The 16,237-nt window shown below is 40.8% G+C and overlaps 1 protein-coding gene across 1 annotated transcript in view; it reads right to left on the minus strand.

Moving 5' to 3' along the window:
- Positions 1-830: 830 nt before the first annotated feature.
- The window catches only part of LOC108670996 (solute carrier organic anion transporter family member 74D), a 28,012-nt gene continuing 12,605 nt past the window's right edge, over positions 831-16,237 (minus strand). The window contains exons 2-6 of the mRNA XM_018158482.2: positions 8,183-9,377; positions 7,199-7,362; positions 5,777-6,095; positions 4,437-4,601; positions 831-3,727 (exon numbers count right to left, since the gene is read on the minus strand). Of these exons, the coding sequence (XP_018013971.1) occupies positions 2,235-3,727; positions 4,437-4,601; positions 5,777-6,095; positions 7,199-7,362; positions 8,183-9,314 (3,273 nt within the window). The 5' untranslated portion in view covers positions 9,315-9,377 and the 3' untranslated portion in view covers positions 831-2,234. The remainder of the gene's footprint in view (positions 3,728-4,436; positions 4,602-5,776; positions 6,096-7,198; positions 7,363-8,182; positions 9,378-16,237) is intronic.

A 16,237-nucleotide genomic window follows, 5' to 3' on the forward strand; every position in this document is an offset into this window, starting at 1 on the left:
GATATTTAAGGACGACAAAAGATATTTATCGACGAAAAATATTTATCGATAATAGATATATAACGCCGGAAGATATTTATCGCCGAAAAATATTCAACTATACCTGAATATTATCTAGAGACTAGATTCAATAAAGTAAAATATCATTGAAACGCAATCATACACTCAGTGAAAAAAGTGAGACTCTGTCCAAATAGCGATATACTTTTTGTACGTGTCATCCTGACACAGTTTAGCAATTCAAATGGGGTATCAGTTCAAATGGGTAACAATTCAAATGGGTAGCAATTCAAATGGGGTATCAGTGCTACGTCCACTCTCTGCGCGTGTTGTGGATGAGAAATTGTCACTTTTTGGACAATATTATCTATTTATTTTTCAGAGTGTTAAAACTTTTCGCTTAAATTTTACTATTAATTGTACATGAGTTTTTTTTTAATGAACCGAAGCAACGAAATTGTGAACATAGAAAGTAATGTATAGAAAAATACAAACTACAATAACAATACAATACAATATTGCACAAAATTAATGCACCTCAACCCCAGGATCTCATTCAGAAAAATGAATGGGTTTCATTGTCCAAATAATAACACACTACCTGCACGAGGCACTGAAAAACCTTTTTTTTATCAGCCCAAAGTGAGTCAGAATGACCCACGAAAGGGAAAAAATGCGTCGATATTTTGGCCGAGTTATACTCTTTTTAGCGCATTTTCTCATTTATGAAAAAATGCTATATTGTGCTCGCCATGTCGGTCTGTCCGTCCGTCTGTCTGTCCGAGACTTCACGTTTTCGTCGACGAGAAAATGCGCTCTCTGTAACTCACTGCAGTGAGTACTGAGTTATATTATTTTTAGTGTTCAACACAAAAATCCCCCAAAACTAACCGGAATTTGGAAAACTAAAATAAATCCTCAAAATTTCCAAAAAAATGAACCTATCCTGACACGAAAGTTCATATTCAGTAATGCTTTAAGTTCCCGCCTTTTAATTGCTATGTAAAAGTGAGATCAGACAAAAAATTAGGAGCTATTCAAGATTTTCTTCGTTCCGAACACATTGAGGCGCAAAATCATTTTCTGAATCAACATCATTTTTCTGAATATTTAACGCAAGCTTGTAACGTCAACAGATGTTTGCAACATAATCGAAACGTTGTAACAAAACAGCAGTTTACAACGTCAACCTAAGTTACATTTTCGTTTATTTATTTTCAGTTTGGAACAAGTCGGGTTAAGATTCGGAAGCTTCAAGCAATTTATCTGAATGAAGGAAAACATTCAGTATATAAATATATACATTTAGTACACATAACACAAATAGGCAAAATAAAAACCATACTTTGCACATTACAAAACTAATTATAACCTATATACAGAAGGAAGTAAAAGCCAAGCACGAGATAAATAGTGGAAGCTAACACTTAAAGTATTGAAACATGATATCTTAATTCATGTTATGACATTAGCCTTCATGTTGTGACATTAGCCCTCATGTTGTGATATTAGCCCTCATGTTGTGACATTAGCCCTCATGTTGTGACACCAACCCTCATGTTGTGACACTAACCCTCATGTTGTGATACTAACCCTTATGTTGTGACACTAACCCTTATGTTGTGACACTAACCCTCATGTTGTGACACTAACCCTCATGTTGTGACACTAACCCTCATGTTGTGACATCAGACATTAGACTCATCGCATCAACAGAGAAAATATATTTGTGCGTGCGTAAAAAATAAGTCAAAAATCAAGCTCGTCAGGAACAAGGCTGAAATATCAGATGAAAACTTGCGGAAATATATGAGTAGTTAAAAATGCAGGATACAGACAAACATAACAGTTGCAAGAACAGCCAAAGCGCGACGCCACAACGCACGACGCATAATATAAAACTAATCAAGTAAAATAAAAAAGCAAATATTTTTTAAAGCCAACAAATATCAGATGTAGTACGTATTCAGAACAAATTTTGAATGAAAGGCAGGTCTGCACGAGGCTCAAGTTCAGTAACCAAAAAGAATTATCCACAACTGTTTATTTATTTATTATTTAATATTTTGTTGACCAAATTAACAACTGCGGCGAGAAAATTTAATTGACGGATATTGTGTCGGATCAAATAGCTCGCTTTATGCAATTATGCTTTCAAGTTACAGGTCTGTACAAATCACTGCCACTATACTTTAGCTTAAAGATATATACAAATCAATGGAATGGAACAACTATCACAAGGCTGTGCTTCTGTAGCCCTTATTCGCATTCTGCTCATCTTCCTTATTATCTGTTCCGGGAACTGTTCTTTTCTGAGCCGACGTCGGCGCTGACAGTCTTTTGGTGTCCACCTTGACTCGGTTTCTTGGGCTGGGACCGGATTGTCTAACCTGGGACTTTTTCTTCTCAGGACGGGAGTTTTCTGATGTTCCTGGCATTCTTGATGCCGATGGAAATTTCCCAGGGGTTTTGTGTCTTCCATCTAAGTTAGGAGGACTGTTGGAGAAGGGAGAAGTAGGAGCTGGTGAAGACTTCGACGGCCGAGTTGCTCTTGTGACAGATCGTCTCTGAGGTGATGAGGTTGGGGCGTCTGTTTTAGACCGCGATTTTCTAACCAACGGAGATGAAATCCTGGGATTTCGAGATTTTTGTGAATCTAATGTATCTCTAGCGGATGCATCAGGTAAAAGATGCTCGATGGGAGATAATGGCAGCGATGTCTCGGGAACAATAGACAACGGAGGCGGACACACGGTGGGTGATTCCGGACCCGGTGATGAACTTCTGCGAGAAACCTGCGAGATCGCAGTAGAAGGAGTCATGTCTGACGGCGGCAAATGAGCCGTGGAATGTTTAGCTTCCGGCTGAATGTCAGGCGATGAAGTGACTTCGGTTGGATGTCCATCCCAGAAGATTTGATCGTCCTCAACGGTGTCAGGCTGCAGGATGATGTGCTTGGACTTCATCCACACGGCAACGTCCACGAAAAAGGCCAAAAGCATCACGGCAGCCGTGATGCCGTGGAAGACGAGTCTAAAAAAACGAGTGTCGTAAAGCTGACAGTCTCCGAAAGTGCCACATGTTGACCGCCACTGGATACACGCTGCATCAACTATACCTCCGTAAATTATTGGACACGGCATGTTGCCGAAAAGGCCAATGGCGAGAGAGATAAGGCCTAAAGCCATTGCCTTGTCTTGTTTTTGGCAGCAACGCAGAGTTATTAACATACCGCCAACTTCAGCAGTGGAATGAATGATAACAAATACAGCGAAGATGACGATGTACCAGACAACAGAAGTGCACTCCAAGTCACACAGACGCAGCTCTGCTGTCATGTCGGCCGCCACACACTCACATTCACTGAACCCAACGGCACTCGAGTCGTTCACTTTAACGACTGCAGAACAACCGAGATGACAAGCACTGAAGTGGGTTTTACCATCGCGTGTACACACGGGAGCGTATAACGAATCATCACAGGATCCCGCACAAGACCGATTACAAAGAGGTTCAAAAACGGGGGTTGATGAGCCGTCCTTGAGAACCATGCCGGCGATGTCGTCTTGTTCGCAGCCTACGAACATAAGGACGACCATACCGACGCTGTAGAGCAGAGCGGTCACGGCGATCCAGGCGGTGATGGCGCGGGCAGACGGGCGTCGGTGGCGAATGTAGATACCGCTTATCAGGATACCCACGCCCATCAACAGGATGCCGCCCGTGCCTATGGCAAACATTTCAAATTAAAGAACAGTTTTTTATACGGAGATTGAAGAGCAGTTTGTTTTATACGTAGATTAAAGAACAGTTTATTTTATACGGAGAATAATGAACAGTTCATTTTATTCGGAGATTAAAGAACAGTTCATTTTATTCGGAGATTAGAGAACAGTTTATTTTATTCGGAGATTAAAGAACGGTTTTTTATACGGAGATTGAAGAAAAGTTTTTTTTGTACGGGTTATTGCTTTAACACGAATTTTAAAGCAAATAAAATGCCAGTTGCATTAATAACAGCACCAAATTGAACTGGTGATGAATTTGGTCTCCGAAACATTTTAAGTGAATATATGTATTTATGAGTGCTTTGCGTTTTAGTTTCTTTGCTACTCCTGATATTTTAGGATGCATTAACATAGTATATTAATACTATATGTTCTTCGATAAGATATCATAACACCTTAACGATCACGAACACCTGAACGAGCACGATCAATAATAATAAATAACAAATATTATTCATTACAATATCATCAATCAAGTTCATTTAAAGGGCAAAAAACATGTGAGGACCGGCAAGCATGCATGGCGGCGGTGTGAACTACAACTGAACATCATCACATAATAAAGTATATTCAACTCTATAAAATGATGAGAAAACATATATTATTCGTTAAAATATCATCAATAAAGTTTATAAAACAAGTAAGGACCAGCAAGCATGGCGGCGGTGGGGACAGGTAGCCTGAACTGCGTCTCGAGGTACTTGGGGAGGAAGGTGTAGAGCCCCGCGATGGGGAGGATGTGCAAGACGCTGCTGGCGGTACGCAGCACCAGCACAGGGTTACGCAGCTGCCGGCGCACCGCGCGGGGGAAATCTGCAACGTTGGTAACATTGTTTGGGGGTTGCAAATGTGATTGAATAATTTGGCCGATTATTGAAAATAGATTAATTGAGCATATTGGTTAAAATTTGCAGAAATGCAAATGGGAATGAATAATTTGGCCAATTTTCGATTAATTGAGCATATAGGATGATAGTTACAGAAATAATAATATTGGGGAATATTGGTTGGGGGTTGCAAATGGGAATGAAGAATAAGGCAATTATTGATTAACTGAGCATATAGGATGAAAGTTGCAGAAAGAATAATATCGGCAATATTGTTTGAGGGTGCAAATGGGAAGGAATAATTTGGCCAATTATCGAAAATAGATCAATTGAGCATAATGGTTAAAATTTGCGGAAATGCAAATGGGAATGAATAATTTGGCCAATTGTCGGAAATAGATTAATTGAGCATGTCGGATGAAAGTTGCTGGAAGGATAATATTGGTAATATTGTTTGGGGGTTGTAAATGGGAATGAAGAATTTGGCCAATTGTCGAAAAAATATAACTCAGTACTCACTGTAGTGAGTGATAGAGAGCGAATTTTCTCGTCGACGCAAACGTGAAGTCACGGACGGACAGACAGACGGACAGACGGACGGACGGACATGGCGAGCACAATAGTGAATTTTTTCCATAAATGAGAAAATGCGCTAAAAAGATTAATTGAGCATGTCGGATGAAAGTTTCTGAAAGGATAATATTTGGGAATGTTGGTTGGGGGTTACAAACGGGAAAAAACGAAGTGAAGCGTCGAAACTCTATTAATTTTCTAGCTCAAGTATAGATATTTGTAGGGAATTGCAAACGAGATTATAGAATTTATTCCACCGTCAAAAATTGTGCACCGCAAGAGGTAAGAAGTTGAAAGAAGGGAAAAAGTTTCAAGAAGGGAGGAAATAAAATTTCCCAATCGTGGAAAGTCGATCAATTGTGCACAGCAAGTATAGATATAGTGGGCGGTTGCAAACAGAAACAAGAAATATTCTTCTTGTCCAAAAATGTTTTTTTTTTAAATTGCCTGATTGTACAGCGCACTTGTGGGGCTTTATTGGCTTTATTGGCTTTAAAACTTGTGGCTTTATTGGTCATTTAAATGAATTAAGGAAGATTATTAAACATTTTTATGTTCATTTATCGAATGAATGTAATTGAAATAAACCTTTAATAGTTGGTTCCCGCCTGTAGCTGCTCCAGTACTCGACCTCGGCCGCCTCATGCTGCTCCATGAGCTGCATTTCCACCCTCTCCTGCAGACAAGGCCTGTCGTTCCTGTTGCCCTCATCCACTCTGGGCCTCAGCATTGGGTCCCCTGGCCCAGCAGTGTCCCCATCGTTGGGGACTTGGCCCTCGCAACGATCCACGTTATTTAGTGGTAAGTTAAGAGCGCTCGGCTGGCGCGAGGGACTCGTGCTAGCCGGATGGAAGAGCGCCGTGATGTTCGTCCGCACTTTCGCTTCCTCCGGACTGCGTGTCGCGATCTGCACACACAAACATATTTGTAAACAATGTTCCATATTTAAATTTTTGACGGCGATCTTTTAGATGGTAGTTTGGAATCGTAAGAAATTAAAACTACAATCATTTAATCGTAAGAAAGGAAGTCTACAATCATAAGAGATATTTAAATCTTTTTCACCGTATACATTAACCGCGTGGTAAATATCGTTCGTATATGTGAACGCTATTTATTTAGACTTAATGCTAGTACGCGTAAAGTTGATTTCAACTTTCCTTGTAAAATCTTCCTATTCGATTTATAATTTTAGAAAGTACCTGCAGTTATTAATGAATATTCAAATTGTTAACGATCTGCTTCCTAACCTTAGAATGATTGATTTCGAATTTTATTTCTAATTTTAGTGAGTTAATAAATGCTATAATTATCAGTTATCCAATAAATCAATATGGCTAAGAAGTCTTCAAGTTACGTCATCCATTGACGCTGGAAACGCATTTATAAAAGTTACGTCATCCAGTGACGCTGGAAAAATGTTTATAAAAGTTACGTCATCCAGTGACGCTGGAAAAGCGTTTATAAAAGTTACGTCATCCAGTGACGCTGGAAAAGTTTATAAAAGTTACGTCATCCAGTGACGCTGGAAAAGTTTATAAAAGTTACGTCATCCACTGACGCTGGGAAAGCGTTTATAAAAGTTACTTCATCCAGTGACGCTGGAAAAGCATTTATAAATGTTACGTCATCCACTGACGCCGGAATAGCGTTTATAAAAGTTACGTCATCCAGTGACTCTGGAAACGCATTTATGAAAGTTACGTCATCCACTGACGCTGGAAACGCATTTATAAAAGTTACGTCATCCACTGACGCTGGAAACGCATTTATAAAAGTTACGTCATCCACTGACGCTGGAAACGCATTTATAAAAGTTACGTCATCCACTGACGCTGGAAACGCATTTATAAAAGTTACGTCATCCACTGACGCTGGAAACGCATTTATAAAAGTTACGTCATCCACTGACGCTGGAAACGCATTTATAAAAGTTACGTCATCCACTGACGCTGNCAACATACCGAGCCACCACGCCCCAACATACCGAGCCACCAAGCCCCAACATACCGTGCCACCACGCCCCAACATACCGAGCCACCACGCCCCAACCCAGCGAGGGTCGCTGGTGGGGAAGCCAGGGTCCTGCATGGGGAAGACGTAGAGTCTCGTGCACACCGACCCCAACATGAAGCCGAACGTGGGGCCCAGGATACGCACGGCGCTCGTCGTCGCTGCAATATTCAGCAATTACTCATCCTATTCATCCGTCGTGGCTTATGTGTTCAGCAATGATCAACATTCATATAATTCATGTGCACCGCGCTCATTGTTGCTGCAATATTCATAAATTATTCATCTCATTCATCTGACGTGGCTGAAGTGTTCAGCAATGATCAACATTCATATAGTAATTCATGTGTACGGCGTTGGTCGTGGCTGGAATTTCGATCTATGATTAACATTCATCCGATTTATCCGTCGTGGCTGAAGTAGTAATCAATAATCAACACTCATCCAATTCATCCGTCGTTGCTGATGTAGTAATCAATAAGCAAAACTCATCCAATTCATCGGTCGTGGTTGAAGTAGTAATCAAATTGTCTTGAGAAGACCACAACAAGCGCCAACAATTTGAGGTTCTGTCAGTCTCAAAGTGGTTGTTAAATTGGTCATTTTGTTTGGATACGTCTATAAATTTTCCTTCACTAACAGTAAAATGCTAATAGAAAACATTAAAAAACTACAGCGGCAAAATTTAAACTAGTAAGCTCAGGTCTATTTTAACCGTTGAACCTTTGACGAGTTATCCAGCGTCATTAAATAGTAACTGGTCGTTCAATTTCAACTATTAAGGGTTATAACTTATCGAAAACGTTTTTATTCAAATTGAACGCATTTACCGACTATATATAACGTTATGAAATAGTAACTGGTATTCGCTTTCAATTTTCAAGAGTGCAACTAAATAAAATAATAATCTTTTTGACTATTACCCATTAATGTATCGCAAGTATTTCATCGAACTACCTTATAAGATATGAATATCCTCACCGAAGTACATTGGTGAATCCTTGTTGTCAACGTTGTCGTCGATGTAAGGAATACCTAAGTTGACGACAGCCGTTTGTCCGATGCCCACGCCTATAAGAGCTAAAAAGAAGAGTCCCAGAACAAAATTTGTGAGGCGGCTTGGATCTTCACACGCGATGGACGTATTGTTCTGGAATTCAAAGCTTGAATTTGCATCATTCTCCCACGCAGAAGTAAGTGACACAGGTCCAGTTACGTTGCAAATATTGAAATCCTCTAGCATTTCGTCACCGGAATTTACAGAGTGTGGAAATGGATTGGTCTCGGTGAAACTGAAAATGAAATGAGGTACTGCGCACAAGAACGTACACATTGAGAAAAGAACCATGCCCCAGGCGATCCAACGTGGCCTATGACCGTTGCCTCCATAGTAAGCGAGGAATAGCGATCCTCCGATCTGTCCGACCTCCGTTGCGCTCATCACAATGCCCGTAACTTGACTACTGATCCTGTAAAGTTTCTGGATCGTGGATAGACCGCTGGCAAAGTATGTGTAGAACATACCCTGCAGCACCGTCGTTAAGCAAAATATCACCATGAATGTTTGTCTTGAAGCCAAATGTTGACAGCAGCCACATGTTCCCCCTATGCCACATTTAGTTTCCTCCTCAGGGTCGCGTTGGCTCTTGCGAAAACTAACGAACTCTGCGTGCGTGCCGTTGCGGCTTCCGTTACATTGCGCGCGCTGAGGTTTTGGAGGTGGTAAAACACGACTGCATCCGTTGACTAAACGTGGCACAAGCACTTCGGTCTGATCGTCAGTCTCAAACGCATGAAAGTTCCCGATAACGACGCCAGAGTCTTCAGTAAGACTCTTGTTCTTCTTCTTTGGAGACGAAGACGCCGATCGCTGGCCATCTTCGTCTTTTGATGAACTCGTACTGAGTTTAGATCGTCGTTTCTTGCAAGGATCCGGCGGCGAGGTCGCGAGTTCTCCGATGTTACTACAAGCAGCAACCTCCGCAGAATCAGTTTTCGGAGCATCGCCGCTGGAAATCGGCTTTTGTTCCGAGGAATTCCTCGAGAAATCCGTCACGGGATTTCCTCGCTCGCTGGCGCCATCAGCTCCTGGCCGCTGTTCCTCCACAGCCATGCTGGCCTTTGGACACTCAGGAGCCGGCACAGTGAACACCTTCGCGGCAGTCGCCGGCCATGTCTGAAAATAAAAATTTCAGTTAAAATACGAAAAATTTTGGAAATATAAAGCAGTAATGTGGCTGCATCTACTCTTATTTTATACCTTGTCTACGTACGGTATACATTTAATGCTTTTAATTATTTACATCCATTAAATACTTTGATTATAGACATCCATTTAATCCTTAAATTATTATAGATATCCATTCAATATTTTAATTATTGACATCCATTTAATACTATAATTACAGACATCCCTTCAATACGTACTTCAATTATAGATATCCATTTAATATTTTAATAACATACATTTATTCAATACATTAACGTTCATGTTTCTCAAGGCCAAGATACCCTCAGTAGACAAAGGGTTTGCCTGTTGGTCAACGGATCCATTTACCATTGGCAACGAATTTGTATATTAATTCATAACTTTTTTTACCGCTAATAAATTTTCTAAAATTATTCGGATGACTATAGATCGAATTGGTTAAAAATAATTTTTAACTAATCAGATGATTTTTACGCCGTTAGCATATACTTTTTGCCGTTCGTCACCACAATTAACCGTACAGATTCCTACAGGAATGATGGATTCGTTTTACGCATATGTAGAGCAGGGCCTATGCTTTCAAAATTCGCCAAGTGAACGTAAGTACTTATACGCTCTATTTTCTTGTCTACGATTGGTGGATTTTGCTTGAAAGGCCGTCAATGTTTGGCTGATGAACTTACGATCACTTAACTTTTTTTGAACATATAGGCCCAGGTGTCTTCAAATATTCACGCTATCTTCATTGCATCTCCCCTATTTCCCTAAGTGAATTAAGTGAATATTTATGTCGAATGCTTAAATAATGTTAGGTATATTAGCAACGACTACAGCGTTTCTGACGAATGCGCCGTCTTCCTGAGTCGTCAGCATATCAGATTTTTCACTCATATTTATTAATGATACTTATTGTTCAAATTGCGATGCACTTTTTCTAGCTTGTTTGGGTCATGCTGATCAAGTTTGTCCCGGAAAAATACGTCTGTGCAAGCTAGGAGTAAAAACTTGTATCACTATTTGGACAATATATGACCCATTCATTTTCCTGAGTGATTTTTTGGACACGCCGCCGCCGCAACGGCCCTGGATCCGAAGGTCCCGTCTGGGTTCAGTGTCCAGTCGTCTATTGTTCTTTCCTACCTTCATTGCAAGACGTCTCGGTCGTCCTGAGGAATCTTTGGGACCGACGAATTCAGAAAAAAAGCAAATGAGCTTGCAAAATTTGCTCCAAATATTGCTATCCAAATTTTATTACTGATGAAAATAAGCCACACATTGACTGGAGGTTGACAACAGCCAAAAATGCGTATCAAGATTCTTCTTGTTCAATAAAAAATGTATGCCTAATAAAAGCCAATTGGAACTTCGTATCTGTGAAACTAAATTAGAGTCGTAAAATGAAATTGAATACAATTTATCTAAACCTGTTCAAAATTACATAAGAAAGTGTTATTAGGGGAATTCCAGCACGGTAAAAAAAGATTGATTAGACGACAATTGCTCTATATAAGCGTAATTTTTTCAACGACCTTCTTTGCAAGATTTTTCCTGCCAGAAAATATTGAAAGGATATATCCGTTCAAACCAGGATGAGAGCCTGTACATTTTTGTCGACAATGTCCGTTTCTGAATAGGCCATTCTGGCTCATAAAAATGTAAAATGAAAATTCCATTGTGTTTACTGCCAGTTTGAGTACAGGTTTGATGCTCAATAACTTCGCTGCTTACGCTTGTATTGATTAAAAAGCACCTAATCGGAACCCATGATATTTTATAAATAAACGCCCATGAAATTTCACAACGTTTGTGGTGACGTTCAACTTTGCGTGGTCGACCGTACTTTTTGCATCGTTTGCATGTACCGTGAAGAAAACAAATTTAAATTTAACCTCAACATCTTGACTACGTGATCAAAGATACGCATACGATTCATGTATTCCAGTTTGTACAAACTTGTTTGGTGACAACGAAGCTTGATTACGCAATGCAAATCACAGGGGAAAGATGAAGCCTTTCGACACCTTCCCTATATACCGGTACGTCAGATTTGATTTGCTCGCGACCTGGATTTTGAAATTCATGACGCAAATGAAATTCCCGACGTAAATGAAATTCATGAAGATTACAAATGAGATGTACTCTCGACAAAAATATTTCTAGGTGCTGCATCTTCATGGCCTTCATGATGCATACAATTCAAGTCTTGTTTCGAATTCCAGGAAATCACCAGCCGTATTCTGTACTGACGTGACGTAAGATTCGTAGAACCCAGATCTATTGTATTCAGTACACAAGAACATTAATAGATTGAGAGGAAGATGTCTGAGGCCTTGATAGTGGGGGCGAGAAATGATATTCAATGGAAAAGTATGTGAATGTAAAAAATTTAAATTTTTTTCTTAATTCTATTGCGATATAGGCATAGATCATTTTCATCACTCACGATGCAACTGGAGTGAACATGTCTATCAGAATCCTGAACTCCAAATCCATCCAAAAGTATTCGAAATTTCTATCAGATTTTTTTATTGATTTACCAATGAAGTAATTTTGCACTTCAATGAGACAACGTGGCTATTATGCCCATTTTTGTAGACTATTTCTCGTTTTTATCGTTTTATTTTCACAGCGCTGTCACAGCTCTGGTGAAAAAATGAATGCCAACAAATAAGGGTCCATACAATCTTGAACCTATTTTTATGTTGCTCGCCAGGCGATCAGTGTGTGAAGAATACGGCCAAGAAGTTGCACGCGGAGCAATGTCTTCTCTGTTCCCGAAACTTGGAAAAAGTTGCAAATGACAACGAAGATTCTTTTCAGAGCGAGCGTTACGTGTCTCGACGCTTCGGCCATTGGCCGGCATGGCAGTCGCTCAACGCAATTAAAGTTGGTCGATGTGGTTCAGGGGCCGAACTATCATAAATAAGTAACAGTTCGTAAACCGTCTGCCAATCACTGACGGTTTTTCAAGCTAAACCCACCAATCACAGACGAGGAATTGGACGCTACGTGTGCTTAAATGAGTTATGAGAGTACGGACGGCCCTTGCTGGGCAAATATGCATGTTCTGAACTATAAATCATAATTTCCGCATATTAAATCATTTGCAAGCAATTTATGATGCAATACAATGATAAATGCACGTTAAAAGTACAACTGTACCTATGATTACAAGGTACCAAGATAAACATCGCCACGTATGAGTCCTGCGACATTGGCTTCTAAATCCGCCATAATCGCACTGTTAAAGCAGCCGACATTCAAAGTTGTCACAACAAGCAGCCGACATTCAAAGTTGTCACACCAAGCAGCCGACATTCAAAGTTGTCACAACAAGCAGCCGACATTCAAAGTTCGCCATAGTAGTAGCAATAAGGCAGTCGACATTTGCAACACGTTGGTTACACTGTAACACGTTGGTCACACTGTCACAAGTCGTCAATATATGGTGCGTGGAGACAAGAGAGTAGAAGCTCGTATCACCAACCGGTCGTGTCGCCCAAATGTCGCTTGCGCTTCTGCTTGCAGTGGCGCCAAACCCAGGTATGCATCACTCAGACACATTAATGGGAATTTGTCCAAATAGATATACACTTTTAGCTTTTGTGTGCCGCATCCTGATCGAGTTTGACGTAGTAAAAAGGCGAATCAGTGCTACGTCCACTCTCTGCTCGTGCTGTATGAAAGTGGTTCCCTTTATGGACAATATAACTCGTCAATTTCTTTCAATATCGCCACGCCCATTAAATTGGGGTTCGGTCGCTGGTTGGGATTGGCTCAAGTTGCAACGTTCAGGTTTTATAATAAATGCAGGTTCGATCATGAATGCAGGATATTTGCTGAATGCTATCATGCCAATTATCATTTGAGTAAAACCTTGCAACGCATTAACCCGTGTTGAAAATACTGCATGCTAATCCGATGCAATGTATTTAGCAATTATTACTACGCATTAAAGCTACACAAGGTACACTTGCATGTTTTTTACTGAATTTTAATGGGGTGAAAAACTATGTTGAAAAATGCCTTGCTTTAGGATTGCCCGAAGGCTTGGTTATTATCGAAAAGTCATCATGGATGAGGCAGACATTACGAAACTGAGCCATTATTGGAGACGATCATTATATCATAATCATCTTCTACGGGTATCGTAAGCTAAATCTAAATTGTTTTCACTTTAAATTGTTAGTCCTGAATCCAATACTCGTAGTGACTGACTAAAAATTAATTACCTTTTCACCGAAGCTCCATTGCGTTGCGAAAAAAATTGGCGCCATTGCGGACAGCCATTTAAAACCGGCAATGTGAACACAAAAGAGCGGTAATGATCCCTGCTTTTAGATGCACATTCAAATGTAGCACATCCGCATTATCATTAGCAGCTATAACAGTAGCAGCAGCAATAGGTCAAAGTAGAGACAATAATGAGTAGCGAACAAGCATTAAATCCTTTCCTGCAGCAAAGCAACACCAACAGAGGCGTTAGCCGAAGCCAAGCTCAGTAATTAAATTCTATCATGGAGATGCTAAAACATTATTTGAATATAATTCAGATTTCACGTGTGATTGTATTAGGTTTGTGAAGTACTACCATTTTGATGTTTCAGAGGTAAAGCCATAAACCCTTTACGATAAAAATCATAAACTAAGAAGTAGAACATGTCTAAAAGTTTAATGCTTGTTGATTACGTGTTGCTTGTTCGTTATTTCCTGTGTGGCAATAAAGTATAATTTTCGCTTCTAATTTTCCCGTCAATTTACTTAGGTAATATCAAACTAAGTAAGTCGATCTATTCATAATATTTTCAAGCGCTTTATTCGGTCTCAATTATAATATTTTTAGCGCATTTTCACATTTATGGAAAAAAGGCGCTATTGTGCTCGTCATGTGCGTCCGTCTGTCTGTCTCTCTGTCAGTCCGTGACTTCACGTTTTCTCCGACGAGAAAATGTGCTCTATGTCACTCACTGCAGTGAGTACTGAGTTATATTTTTTATGATGTTCGGGAGCATACGGAGTGCGGGTTACTTCGGTCGGAACACAGAAATTTAGTCTAGAAGATTAATGCGTGTTAATTTCGTGTCGCTTGTTCGTTATTTACTGATGTAGCAATAAGGTATAATTTTCGTTTCTAATTTCCCGTCATTTACTAACGAATAATTACACTAAGTAAGTTGTGTTCATAATATTTACAAGCGCTTTACTCTGTCTCAATAATAATCTTCTTTATGATGGTCGGGAGCATGCGGAGTGCGGGTTACTTCGGTCGGAACACAGAAATTTTCAATTGACAATTCATAACACGTAAAAATTAATTTATGTGGCTATTATGTCGCTCAAGTTTTAACATATTTTTATATGTAAACTAATTACTGATTGTCAAATTAATAACAAAATTTATGTTCAGGTATAACTAAGATTGAAACGAGAAATTATGACCGCACCCTAAATATGAATCGCAATTCCCGACATTTACGTTCGATGTTGCGAGCGTCAATGTGATCTTCAGCGTTCCGGGAAGCAGGAGGCTGTGGGGCAGATGCTTGAACTCACACAAAAATGATGGCGTCATACTCTCCAAATATTAGCTTACGTTCTGCACGTAGCTCTGGCATGTCCTTTTGCCTGGTTAAGCCGAGTTAGAAAGACCCACATAAGAACAAAAGTATATCGCTCTTTAACAAAGTCGCACTCATTTATCTAAGCTTACATTGCACAGAGCCAACCAGCAGCTTGCGGACCAGCACAATTAAGCAACGGGAACTATGTCGAAAGATGCGACGTGAAATAGTAAAAAAATAATCATATAATACAAAATTTTTCAGCGAGCTGCGGATCAGAGTACTCAGAAAATCTGATTTAGTAAAAGAAAAGACTCGCGGCATGTAGATCGCACAGCCAACACGCAGCATCGCACGATGCTCGTAAGCGTCGATGCGCATGAACGGTGATGTCCATGAACGGTGATGTCCATGAACGGATGTACACGAACATTTAAGTAGGATGCATTGGCAGGCTTAATATCAAGGAGCACTTTGAACATATGTGAAAATCATAGGTTCGCTGTAGCAATAATTTCCTACACCCGTTCGATCAAAGTAACCTAACCTTGCTTGCGTTGCTACCACCGCATTTACCGCGAACTGGACCCTATGACATTAATCGATACTCCCTGGCGTATTGCAACTAATGCATATACAGCAAGTCGCGGCCGTGTGCGACAACTGAGGACCGTGTGCGGCGTCTGAGGGCCGTGCGTGGCGAATGAGGGTCTTGTGCGGCATCTCAGGGCCGTGTGCGGAATCTAAGGGCCGTGTATGGCATCTGAGGGCCGTGTGCAACATCTGAGGGCCGCGTACGGCATCTGAGGGCCGTGTACGGCATCTGAGGGCCGTGTACGGCAATTGAGGGCCGTGTACGGCATCTGAGGGCCGTTTACGGCATCTGAGGGCCGTGTACGGCATCTAAGGGCCGTGTACGGCATCTGAGGGCCGTTTACGGCATCTGAGGGCCGTGTACGGCATCTAAGGGCCGTGTACGGCATCTGAGGGCCGTGTGCAACATCTGAGGGTCGTGTACGGCGTCTGAGGGCCGTGTGCAACATCTAAGGGCCGTGTGCGGCATCTCAGGGCCGTGTGCGGCATCTGAGGGCCGTGTGCGGCATCTGAGGGCCGTGTGCGGCATCTGAGGGTCACTGTCAAGGTCGCGCGTCTAAATCGGTCAATGAGGCCAAGGGCAGAGCGTGGGAAAACATACGTACACGTACATGTGCACAACACACGTACATGTGTGTATACGTTAGGTGCATGTCTAAACACGTACATGTG

The sequence above is a fragment of the Hyalella azteca genome, unplaced genomic scaffold (assembly GCF_000764305.2).
Source record: "Hyalella azteca isolate HAZT.00-mixed unplaced genomic scaffold, Hazt_2.0.2 contig17505, whole genome shotgun sequence".
NCBI lineage: Eukaryota > Metazoa > Arthropoda > Malacostraca > Amphipoda > Hyalellidae > Hyalella > Hyalella azteca.